This window comes from Coturnix japonica, chromosome 9, assembly GCF_054131305.1.
Source record: "Coturnix japonica strain WE chromosome 9, WE-NBRP24, whole genome shotgun sequence".
Taxonomy (NCBI): Eukaryota; Metazoa; Chordata; class Aves; order Galliformes; family Phasianidae; genus Coturnix; species Coturnix japonica.
The window spans coordinates 10,058,517-10,070,045 of record NC_140671.1 but is presented as its reverse complement, the minus strand read 5'-3'; the positions used below and the strand labels follow the sequence as shown (position 1 = coordinate 10,070,045).

Below are 11,529 nucleotides of genomic sequence, written 5' to 3'. Positions count from 1 at the left end.
CAATTTTTGAATCCCTTCTCTTTTTAAATCACAGCTCCCTAAGGGCTGCCAGCACCTGGATTAACCCAAGTGCTGCAGCATAGCCCTGCACTGCAGCACCACACCTGGAGTGCCTGCACGAGAGGGAAGTGGCTCCATGAGCCTTCCCAGTGGAGTTGCTTTGTCACAATGCACCCAGTGTTGAAGCAAGAGGGACAGCAGCCTTGAGACGGGCACAGAGCCCCCAGCTCTGCCACTGTGGGGCTGTGTGACAGGACCTGCAGTGGGGAGCTGTGAGGGATGGAGGATGGCACAGCCCAGAGCTCCAACCTCCTGCTGTGTCCTGGGGTTTGTGCCGAGTCAGCTGGCAGGCTGGGGCTGCAGTGCAGGAAGGGCTATTTTTAGGCAGCTTAGTTCCATGTTACCAAGGACCTGCGGTGGGAGGGAGGAAAGAAGGCAGACAGAGGGGACAGGGCTTGATCCAGCCCCCATGAGCTTAGAAGAGAAGGGATCCACAAGGATCAAGGTCCCCACACCCAGCCATCTGCACACGCACATTTCTTCTAATTCAGCATTTAATCCCTTCAGTTACAAAACATCAAACAAGATCCAAAATCATCATAAAAGAAGCTGAAATGATGGGAAGGGAACACTGCGGACAGGGTGAGGCTAAATCCCAGAGCAACGCCCAGGCACGGGAGCCCAGCAGGACTCAGCGGTGGCTGAAGAATCCCTGAGGGTAGTTGAACTTGAATGGCTTCAAGCGCATGGGGCCCCTGGAAGGGAAAAAGGACAGGTTGGCCCATGAGGGTCTGCTTCCATCCCAGCAGGCCCAGCATGCTGGTAAGCTCAGCACACTCACAGACAAGGACAGGTCCCAGAGTGCAGCTCGACTGTGCAGGGCTGACCCTCACAGGCAGCACAAGGAAAGGCTCAAAGGTGCTTTTCTGTCACCACATGCATGGACAGAAATGCCAGCCGGGTCCCTACCAGCACCCTCAGCCCCCTCCAATCCCTGGGGGGGAGGACAGCACAGCCCCAGGCTCTCACCTGACCAGGCGCAGGCACATTTTCTCCTGGGGGAACTCCTTGGGCCCCTCCACAGTGGTGTCGTGGGGCTCTGTCTCCAGGTAGACATCAAGCACCATGCAGAGGCGCTGCAGCTGGTTGGTGAGGAGCTGGTAGCCCGGTTTGGGCCCCCACAGCTCCTTGTAGCACACATTGACTTCACTCTCCATTGCCTGGCAGATACAAAGAGATCAATGTGTTACAAGCTTGGTTTTCTGTTCACCCCAGCCACCATTCTAACCCTTCCCAAAGGTACAGCAGCACTGGGAACACCCCCCAAGTGCTTACCCGAATGTTGTCATCGTTGCTGCCTGTTCGCTCTCCTTTCCAGTTCAGGCAGAGGCTGAAGATGGGCGGCAGTGCAGAGTAACCAGGATTCAGGACCACAGCTGCCTGGAGCTTGGCTGAGCAAGGCAAGGAAGAAACATCAACCACAGCCCATAGAGCCTCCCTGGTGTGGAGGATTCAGGCAGCTGCCAACTATTTGCCATTGCCGGGGGAAGGAAACACACTGACCTGTTCCCCTCTCTATCAGTGCCATGTAATAGAGATGAGTGTCTTCGGCCAGCCCAGCCTCCACCACGTCTTTAGTGTAGGGCAGTTCCTGCAAGGGGAGATGACAGGGAGTGAGCAGCTGCCGGCTGTGAGGCACAGCACAGGAGCTGGAGGGGATACAGCCTCACACCCAGCACCTACCGTGTAATCTTCGAAGGGGATGGCAGCCCACTTCACCAGGCGTGAGACAACCTTGGTAGGGAAGAGATGCTGGCACTCACTGGACACGGGCACCACGCCATGCTCTGGAACCAAGCACAAGGCTGAGCAGGGCAGGCTGGGGGTGAGCTCTCTGCCTGCCCCACAGGTGACAACAGCACTGGGACCTGGGGACATTCTTTTATCCTTCTGACATCTTAACCAGGCACCCAGAAAGCAGCAGCAGCTTCAAATGCAATTCTGCTGGCACTCACAACCTCACAGCACATGCCTGGTCTGCTCCAGAGGTGCTTCTCATGCTTGGGCATGGCATTTTCCTATCACCACAGCCTGAATAAACTCCCAGAGCCAAGATGGCTGGTCCCAAAGGGGTGCTGGACATTGAGAGGGGCACAGCCACCCTCTTACCCCAAACACGGAAACCTCAGAGCCCTGACGCCACAGAGTAGAGGGACAGTGGCAGTGCAGACCCACAATGGCCCTTCAATATGACACAGGTCAGGCAGTATTCCTGTGCAAGAAGATCCAGCCACTGCACACCCTGGCACTCACCAAGTGAAGCAAACTGCTTGTTGAGAGCCAGGCGGGACTGCAGCCTCGTCCGCAGCAGCTTCATGGTCATCTCCATGTGGCTTGCACTCAGAGAGTTGTCTGCAGTGACTGTATGCTGTGGGCAGGAGGGAACGTCAGCACCCTGCCAGGGAGCCAAGGGTGCTCCATGGTTTGGAGCGGGGGGTGCCAGCTGGAGTTCTGGAGTCTTAGGGGTACAGGATGGGACACAAGTGTCCCCAAAGCCCCCTCAGAGCCCTGCCAGCACAGCCCAGCATCCTGGTGGGGAGGGGAGGGAAGGGAAGGAGTGAGACGTGCCTGAGGCTGATCCTTGGGAAAATGCAGGCCGCCCAGCTTCTGCACCCACACATAGGGATGTCCCAGCTCTGTCACATAGTCACTCAAGGTCAGGATGCTGCAGGAACCAAGAGGAAAGGTCACAAACCAGAGCACTTTCTCCTCCGTGAATGAGCAGGCATCATCTGCATCCACCCTGAGCCAATGCCAACTAGAAAGACACTGGCTGCACGTGGTCCACTCACCCCACTTTGTCGAACTGGAATTGGTTGGCTGGGTTGGGGGTTTTCTTCCCATGGTCTCCTGGGTACAGGCAGCTCAGGAGGGAGTCTGGAGAGAGCAAGTCGCTGGCAGGAGAAAGGAATCATGCAGCAGTTCAGGCCTCACATCTTTTTGGGGCACTTGCTAACAGGCTACAAGCCCAGAGACTGGGGATGGATGACCCCCAAGCTGGGTTTCATGACCACAGTGGATTTCCCATAGCTCTGCTCTTGAAAATAGGTCTCTTCCCTGGTTGTAAAGAAACTGAAAATCATAGCATACCATCTCTCTGAGTTCCCAGGAACTGCTTAAAGGCACGCTGCATGAACTCTAAAACTACCAGCTTGTTGTTTGCCAGTCAACAAGCTAAAGTAAAATTCCCCTGCTAAAAAAGAATACATTTCTTCACATCTGACCATACCCAGAAGCCCTAGAAAGCACAAAGGGCTGTAGAGGATCTAGACTGGGTCACAGGAGACTCGGTGAGCGACATCCCTGCTACCACAGTGTCCCCTAAGCAAGGACCCTGCCTGCAAGGGTCTCACCCAGGAATGAATTGGGGCTAAGGGGACTCCTCTACATGATTCATCTCAGCAGGAAGGACACATATCTGCCTGTCATAAATGGGTTTGGGTTCCCACAGGGAAAAAGAACCCAGGAGGACTGGGAAGCCTCATGGGAACAGCCTGGGAGGCAGCACCTGCTTACAGGTAATTCCAGGCCAGCCTCCCCATGGGCAGGCTCCCAAAGCTGCCATTGCAGCCAGTTCTCACATAGATCAGGTTCAAGCCATCCCCGGGGAGCCCACAGAGAGGCAGCTGCATCACTTGCATCGGTGCAAGGTGACCTGTGGATCAAGCAGGTGAAAGGAGCTGCCAGGTAATGGCTGCAGGAGGGAGGAAAGCAGTTTGGCTGCAAGATGGCAACCAAAAGCAAAAGCAACAAGGAGGAGAGGTTCCCCTCCAGCCCTCCCTAACAGGTTCCCAGCCTGCCCTGTCCCTGGTTTTGCCATGAGGGATGTAGCAGATGAAGAGGAGGAGGATGCTTGCAACTGCAGCAGCTTGGCAGGGCTCCCAGAAAGGCCACGCTGCTGACAGAGAGGACACCATCAGGGCAGGGAAGATCTGCAAGGTGAAAGCACTCCTCACACAGAAGTGCAGGGGCTCTTTAGGGCCTCCTTACCATTAAAGGAGGACCAGGACAGTGCCTGGACACTACAACTCTGCACAAAAATATCTACAATGCCCCAGGTAAGGAGGAGAGAGACTGAGGATAAAACCTCACCCACCACACTCACAGAGCTGGGGAGGGACTTGCAGGGCATGGAGGGCTGTTAGCCTACAGCTCAGCAGAGGGACATTGCCACCACACACCACCTCTAGTGCCACATTACTGTGCTTATGAGACACTGAGCAGAGCTGGGCAGGACATCAAGGCAGGGTGACTGCGACCAGCCCTGGGCTCAGCACAGGACCCACACACAGCTCAGGGCTTTCCTCACCCAGCACTGATGGCAGTTGTCAGCTCAGCAGCAGTGGTCACCCTGGTCTTCACCGTCATTATGTTGAGGTTCATCAAGTAGTAGAAGGTCAGGTGAAGAACATTCTCATCTGTGCCAGCAAGGAAAGAGAAATAGTGCTCTATGCTCTGGTTTGGAGCACTTGGTACTCAGTTTCTTGTAGGAGGGGACACACGTTCTTCAGCTGCCCCTGATAGAACAGCAAGGAACAGGGAAGAGAGGCAACGTAACCAGTGCACTGTAACCTGGGCAGTGGGGACAAGGAAACATCCTCCACACGCTGCTCTCTGCAGATCTGTCAGGACCCTTCACACTCCAAGGACTGAGCTGTGGCCACGATGCTCCTTGACCTGCTCTCACACCCTTCTGTTCACAGGGCCACCAGCACCAGCTTACCTTTGCACTTCAGGTCAATGGTGACAGACAGTGGGTGCCGCTTCAGCATCTCCTTGCGTTTGTCATCCAGCTGCACACCCAGAGTGGGCCTGCGTCGCTTCTGGGGGGAGCAAAACAGAGCTGTCAGCCCTGTACCAGCACTCCTTGGGAGCCCTCAGCCTCTCCTCCTTTCACTGCCCTTCCCTTCCCTGCCCACCACTCTGAGTCCCAGTCTCTCTCTGCTGGTCTCCAACCTTCCCAGCTGGAGACTATTTATACAAAGTGGAGCAGCTCCAGCAGGAGAGCTGCAGGGCGGACACTGCTGCGGATGGGATGTGAGCAGGGCAGGTTTGTACACCAGCTCTCCTGTGTTCAGGACAGAAATTGGAAATGCAGCCCCTTTCCTCCCAGTGAACACAGAGTCCCCAGCTGAGGCCAGTTCTTCTTCTTTGGACACAGACAGATTTAATGCCAACACACTTCCAAACACTCTCGGTGTCCAAAAATGAGTCCACAGACCTGTTCAGGCTCAGAAGCCTCAGCACCTTCCATCCCACAGGTGCAAATGGATTTGCCCACACTACAATGTACTGAGAGAGGCCCCAGAAGGGGAGAATACTATTCCTTACCGTGGTCTGCTCCTCCTCCACGTCAGAATCACTCTCATCATCTATGCAAAGAGAGAAGTGTAAGCAAGTGCCATGGTATGGGAGTTTCCCCAAAACCATCAGGGCCACCAAGCCCTCCCTCTGAGACCACAGCTCTCCCAAAAGTTATCCTAATTCCTAGAGTAGGAACAAAGCAGGATGCAGGCAAACGGGGACATTACACCCTGCTCAAGAACATTCCCTCAGTACTAGGAGTCACAGTAACAGACAAGGGGCCATGAGCACCTCTCAGGAATGATGCAGGGACGAGGGGGATCAGCTGCATCTTCATATGTCCCACAACACAACCCCTATGGCTGCAGCAACACCACCCTACTCACCCTGCGAGTCCTCAGGTGGCTTGTACAAGGCTTTGGCTTCCTCTACACTGCCTTCGATGGCCACAGCAAGCTTCTTATCTATGGAAGAGACATGAAAACAAAGCCATGGATCCCACTCCTGTGCAGAAAAGACAGTAAAGGTTACAGTGCAAGCTACCAAGGCTGGAGCTTGGTGGGCTACAACCGCAAAAGCACACGCCCATATGGTATTTATTAAGCCTACAGAAAGAAAGTCAGGCTGCAGCCCTGCCCCAAGAAGCTTTTGCTCCATGGATGCATAAGGCAGAGCCCCATAAGGCGCTAACAAGTGGGCAGCAAGATGACGTAGCTGTCAATAGGGGGCTGTCAATACCATGAGGCTGGATCTCCTGCCAGGATAGGGTCTGAGGAAGCAAAACACCGGGTTCTTAAGGACTGCTGCTGGAAGCCATAAAAAACAATTTTTTTTAATTAAGAACCAAGTGGGGCTAGAGTCCATCCAGCATGAAGACAAAGCAAGGAGCTATCAGGGTCGTAGGTACCCATGCAGAGGTATCTGTTTAGAGCAAGAAACCCTATTCTTGCTGAGCAGAGACTGCAGCTCTCACATAACCCTGGAGATACAGGCAACCAGAGGGACCTTGAGCCCTGATGGGAAATCCTGACTGGGAGAAGAGCTGGCTGCACAGAGCACCTCCAACAGAACTCAAAATACAAAGCCAGCCAAGAGGATGGATGCTTTCAGGTGAGCTGTGGGTCACTGCCTCTGCAGAGGCAGCAGAGACCCCATGCCTGGCTCCAGAGTTCCCAGCACCCACGGGTAGCACAACATCCACCCTACACTCAGCAGCTCTCAGAAGGCAAGCAGCCATCCACACCAACCTCGACGCTGAGGTGGGAAGTCAGCTTTCCAAGCAGTTCTTCCAGCAAAGGAAGCTGAGCAAACAAGGTTTCAAATGCTGCTGCCTAAGTGTGCTGGCCCTGGTGCCTCCCTGCTGATCTGGGCTCAGCAGAACACAGCAGCAGAGCAGACAGGATGAACCACGCCAACCAATTCTCCCCAGGGTAGTGCTTTTTGCAGGCATAGTGAAATCTGGCCCACGAGGGGAGCGTGCCCCTCCACCCCCCTGCAGCATTCCTGAGGATCCCTTGTGCTCACCACAGGCCTGACCATAGGCACTGGCTTGAACAAAAAGAACGTAGAGAGGTGGTGGTAGGTGTCGGGCTGTCTCATACTGCTTGTGTGCCTGGTCAAAAGGCATAAAGAGGTACTCCTGGACAGGCAGGGAGGCCTGGAGGAACAGCAGAGACAGCATTGAGGATTAGGGACAGAATTGATTCCCACATTCCCAAACTCAACCCCCTTCCCTCCCCTCCCCACACCCCAAGGCAAGTGGAAGATTGGAAGCAGCCAAGCAGCTGCAGTGCAGCGCAAAATGCAGGGGATGGCCACAGCAAGCCGCCAGCAGGGCAGGTAGGAAAACTTTTGGGTTTGAAAATAACCCAGTTCCTTCTCCTGCTCTTCCCTCCCGAGGTGATCACAAGGGGCTGGAGCTGCGTGCTGCTCTCTGGGGAAAGGCCCATTTAATGAACTCTCCATCTGCAGTTCTGCAGGAATTGCCGCATAAACAAGGAGACTCTGGAGGAAACCCAACAAGGCAGGGAGCAGCTCTGCTCCATTCTGCTGGGATCCAACACTTCCAGCTCAGATTCAAGCCATGCTGACTGGAGAGGAAAGGGCCCCAGATGCTGTCCCTACCTAACACAAGTCCTGGGGCAGACCAACTCACTCCCAAAGGCCTCTCTCTTCCCTGCAGGGCTCAGCAAGTACCTGCATAATGCTGTTGAGGCGAGGCTGGAGGCTGCTCAAATACTCCTTTTTCACTTCAATCTCCTTCAGGATCTTCTCCTTGATGGTCTGACATTCCTTGTACCTCTCTGCCAGTCTGAGGGTGGGAATTGGGTTAGCAGCACACAACACAGCACCACAGCCTGCCAGGGCCAGCCTGGGTCATCAGCCTCAGCTCTCTTGACCTAACAGAAGTCCCAGGGCTGACACAGCAACATACAAAGTGCTCTTAATGCCAAGGACAAGTGGAGGCTGTCAAGAACTCTAAATAAGCAGGGAGAGGAAGCGGAAGCTCAGCTTTGTGTTGTACTTGGGGGAAGGGCAGCAGCTTCCCTCGGCAGATCTGCTCCCAAAGCAGGACTGCTGACAGGACACAAGTGGGATACTCCAGACCCTACTAAGCTTCAAAGGCGGCTTCTCCACTTTGTGTCGCTTCAGCTACAACTGAGATAAACTCCTGACTCGAGGCTTAGCATGCTAACAATTGTTCCCCCTTATCTGGCTAGAAAGACGAGGAAAAAGGAAATTCACTCTGGTTACATTTCTGTTGAAGGAGAACACAACACAGCCTCCTCACTGCTGTTCACTGCCACCTCTCACACAGCACAGAGCTGCAGAGAAGGCAGAGCTTTCGGGCACACCTGGGAAGCACCTGACACAAGAGAGGGAAACCCTGGTATGGAGAGCTCATGCACTCTCCTCTCCAGCCCCAACTCCCCACTGGGTGAGAACACAACACAGAAAATGTCACCGTGCAGGCTCAGCACAGCCCAGCAGCTTCCTACACAAAGCAGGCCTGAAGTGCAGCTTTTCAGGCACTGCTGCTGAACTCCCTGCGATGGAGGCAGTGAGAGGAGCAAAGCCCTGTCACACCACTCACAAGGCAGCTTCTGGAACAGAGCCTAACACAAATCCAACACACCACATAGTGGCAGAGCTGGGAACAGCAACGCGGCCATTGTGGAGGGATACTAACAGCCCTAGGAGGGTTGCAAAGTGCCCACTGCACTCCTGAAAAGACAATTTGCCACCATAGTGATGAAACGTGGTGCTCCTAAACGCTGTGGGATGAGGACTGGAAATTACAAAGTTTCCCAGTGTTTTATTGTGCAGCTCAATTGAACTTTTCTTCACCTTCTACACAGCTTGCAATGAACAAGAAGTACTGAGGAGAATCCTAAAAGAAATCCCCAGGTTGAGCAGTCTTCTGCAAGCTTCTGCAGCACCTCTTATTAGTCTGCTATTCTGGGCTGTGTTGTTCCTATAGCATCTACTGGCAGCTTAGACCGATCCTTCTGCTGGATGCTACAAAGAATTATGGTATGTCTGTTCTTTTGCCTGGCCCTGAGTCAGCTGAGGGATGATGGGGATCAGATCCTGCATTGGGATGGTGCCACAAGCAGATGAACCAAGACACTCAAACTCATTCTTCACACCACAGCACAGCAGACAAAACAGACATTGCTTTGTTCTACATGGCTCATCTTGCAGAACAGGGTCCTGGATCGAAGTGCATGGCTGCCCATCCTTAAATATCACCGCCACGCTGGTGAAGGCCTTGTTCCCTGCTGCAACAGTCTCTGAGCAGACACACTGGTCACACCAGAAGGAGTGGGCACGTGTGGATTTATTGGATGGCTAAAATACCTCTGCTGTCATAACCCAAGGGGTGAATCTTCATAACAAGGACACAGTCACACAATAAATCTGACACTTCCTCCACAGGGATCATTTTGAAATGCTGTAAAAACCTTTATCTTTGGTGTCTGCTTCGCCAAGGGGCTGCACAGCCTGGGCTGTCTGTAGGGAGCACTGTTCTGCAGCTCAGAAAGGGGGATGTGGAATGGACCCACCTCTTACGCTGCTCCAGTTCCCAGTCCAGGCGGGCGAGGGTCTGCTGGTGGGGTTCTGTCAGGGTGATGTCAGGTCGGCTGATTTCGGTGGGAGCTTCACTGTAAAACTCCTCCAGGCTCACCAGTTCGATCTCCTCATGCTTCGATCTGCAGAGACAGAACACCTGGATCAGGGAAGGGTGGCAAACACACACAGTCACTCCTTTTCCTTCCCAGCCAAACTCACTTGAACTCCAAGCACTTGGTGATCTCTTTCTGTAGGTGCATCACCTCGTAAAGCAAATTCTGGAGCTGCAGGTGATAGGCATCAACCTTCTGCTTTGCCTAAAACACAGACACAGCCAGTGACCACAGCTGGATGGGACATATGCATCTGACTCACTGCCACGTGAGATGGGAGAAGATGGTCCTCTTTTGTAAGATATTGCAATTACTACCCCTGCCTTCCTGCAGAAAAGCCTCCTAGCAAACCTCTAGCACAGAAAGCACCACCTGGCTGACGTTTGGTTCTGCACATGCACACACAGGCAGCAGAAACTGCAGCATCTCTGCTCTTTAAAACCATGTCCTGTGCTCAGTGCCCACTCCGTACCTCATGGGTCTGATCTCGTCCCTTCTTCAGCCGAATGTGAGCCAGCCGGTTGAGCTTCTTCAGGGTCATGAAGTGCACACAGCTCTGAACGCGTCGCTCGTCTATCTCAGAGGCCTAAGAGGCAGGAAGGAAATGGCTGAAGCAGCACAGAATCACCCTGCACAGAGCTCCTGCTGCAGCCTTTTCTTTGAGCACTGAGACAAGCGGGGCCCTGTGCTCCTCTGCAGGGCAGTGCTGATGTTACTGGGGTTCCTGAGGAGCATCACGTTGCTGGACACAACTAGAGGGCTTTATAGTATCCACAGGAACTCAGTTCTGCCCCCGGGAGTCCCAGCCCATGGGCACACGTCCCAGCCATGCCTTGGAGGTCAGTAACTCTGAGCAATGACTGCTCAAAGACCACACTCCTCAGCTACATCATACTTCATTTTATTTAAGACAGACTGTTCCGTTTTCCTCATTTTCCCCAGAACGTGGCACGGCTGCTGCTCCTTTCAAATTACATGATAAATAAGAGATCGCATTAAACCAAGCACTCGGGGCTCTCCTTACATTGTCCTTGACGCCTCTGCTCTTCAGCTCCTGGATTTCTGCCATGAGTCTCTGTAGCTCCTGGCACGTCTCTTTGTAGAGCTCATAGTCCTTGATGGGGTCCCGCAGATCCACCTCACACTCCTCACTGTAGTACTGAGCATCCTGCAAAGGGCAAAAAGTACCCGCACTGCTCGCTCCCATATGTTCACAAACAATAGGAAACACACGGCTGGGGTGTAATGCTGCATTCTTTGCAGCATTAGCCTGAGATTTCATACATTGAATGGCAGCTCAGTAACCAAACCAGGACACAAACACCTGGAAAGCAGAGGCTGCCTGTTCATGTAGTTATTGTGAATGTGAAGGGTTGCCTGAGCTGACGCAGTGTGGAAGCCCCGTGATCTGAAGGTCTGAGCCCTCACCGTGCTCCGCGGTAATGCAGGCATCCTGAAGGCCCATGCAGCCTCCTGCTGAGCACCGCGTGTCCTCACCGAGCCGGCACCGCAGCGGGGCGGTCCCAGCGGGTCGGCTGGGACCCAGCACTGTTCGGCACATCCTCATTCCCGGCCACCCTTTACCTGCTCTCCATCCTTGCCCCGCTTGCCCTCCTGCGGGCCCCCGTCCGTTCGGATCACCTTAGGCTTCCTCTTCTTGCTGGACTCCGAGGACATGGCGCTGCGGGGACCAGGCCGCCCCTCTTCAAGCGGGCCCAGGCGAGGCCTCCAGCACTTCTACCTCACCGGGGCACCACGTTCCGGCCCTTCAGCTCCAGGTACCCGCTCCCGACCACCGGGACCCCCCCGGGAGCTCCGTCCGTGTTCACTCAGGACCCCCCGAACGAACCGCACCAGCTGCGGTGCAGCCCCGCGCCCACCCCGCCGGCCGCCTCAGCGCACCCCGGAAGTGACGTCGCGGAGCAGACGAGTGCGGCCCATCGATGCGGTGACAGCGCCCCCTGCTCTCGGAGGACTG

At 54.4% G+C, this 11,529-nt stretch overlaps 1 protein-coding gene across 4 annotated transcripts; it reads right to left on the bottom strand.

Annotated features, from left to right (window-relative positions):
• Positions 1 to 536: 536 nt before the first annotated feature.
• Positions 537 to 11,462, bottom strand: THOC5 (THO complex subunit 5). 4 transcript variants are annotated; one of them, XM_015878122.3, is made up of 19 exons: positions 11,136 to 11,462; positions 10,576 to 10,719; positions 10,024 to 10,137; positions 9,658 to 9,755; positions 9,432 to 9,578; positions 7,561 to 7,675; positions 6,889 to 7,021; positions 5,751 to 5,828; positions 5,392 to 5,432; positions 4,784 to 4,883; positions 4,370 to 4,478; positions 2,853 to 2,954; positions 2,629 to 2,725; positions 2,314 to 2,428; positions 1,744 to 1,847; positions 1,564 to 1,651; positions 1,336 to 1,451; positions 1,030 to 1,220; positions 537 to 755 (listed from the first exon to the last, which is right to left on the bottom strand). In XM_015878122.3, the coding sequence occupies exons 1-19, from the start codon at positions 11,226 to 11,228 to the stop codon at positions 692 to 694; spliced, it is 2,049 nt and encodes a 682-aa protein (XP_015733608.1). In that variant the 5' UTR covers positions 11,229 to 11,462; the 3' UTR covers positions 537 to 691. The 4 variants fall into 4 exon arrangements, with proteins under 4 accessions (XP_015733608.1, XP_015733609.1, XP_085364876.1 ...); XM_015878123.3 differs by having other exon boundaries at positions 11,193 to 11,462; XM_085508750.1 differs by lacking the exons at positions 6,889 to 7,021; positions 7,561 to 7,675 and having other exon boundaries at positions 5,751 to 5,868; positions 11,193 to 11,462.
• Between the last annotated feature and the right edge of the window lie 67 nt (positions 11,463 to 11,529).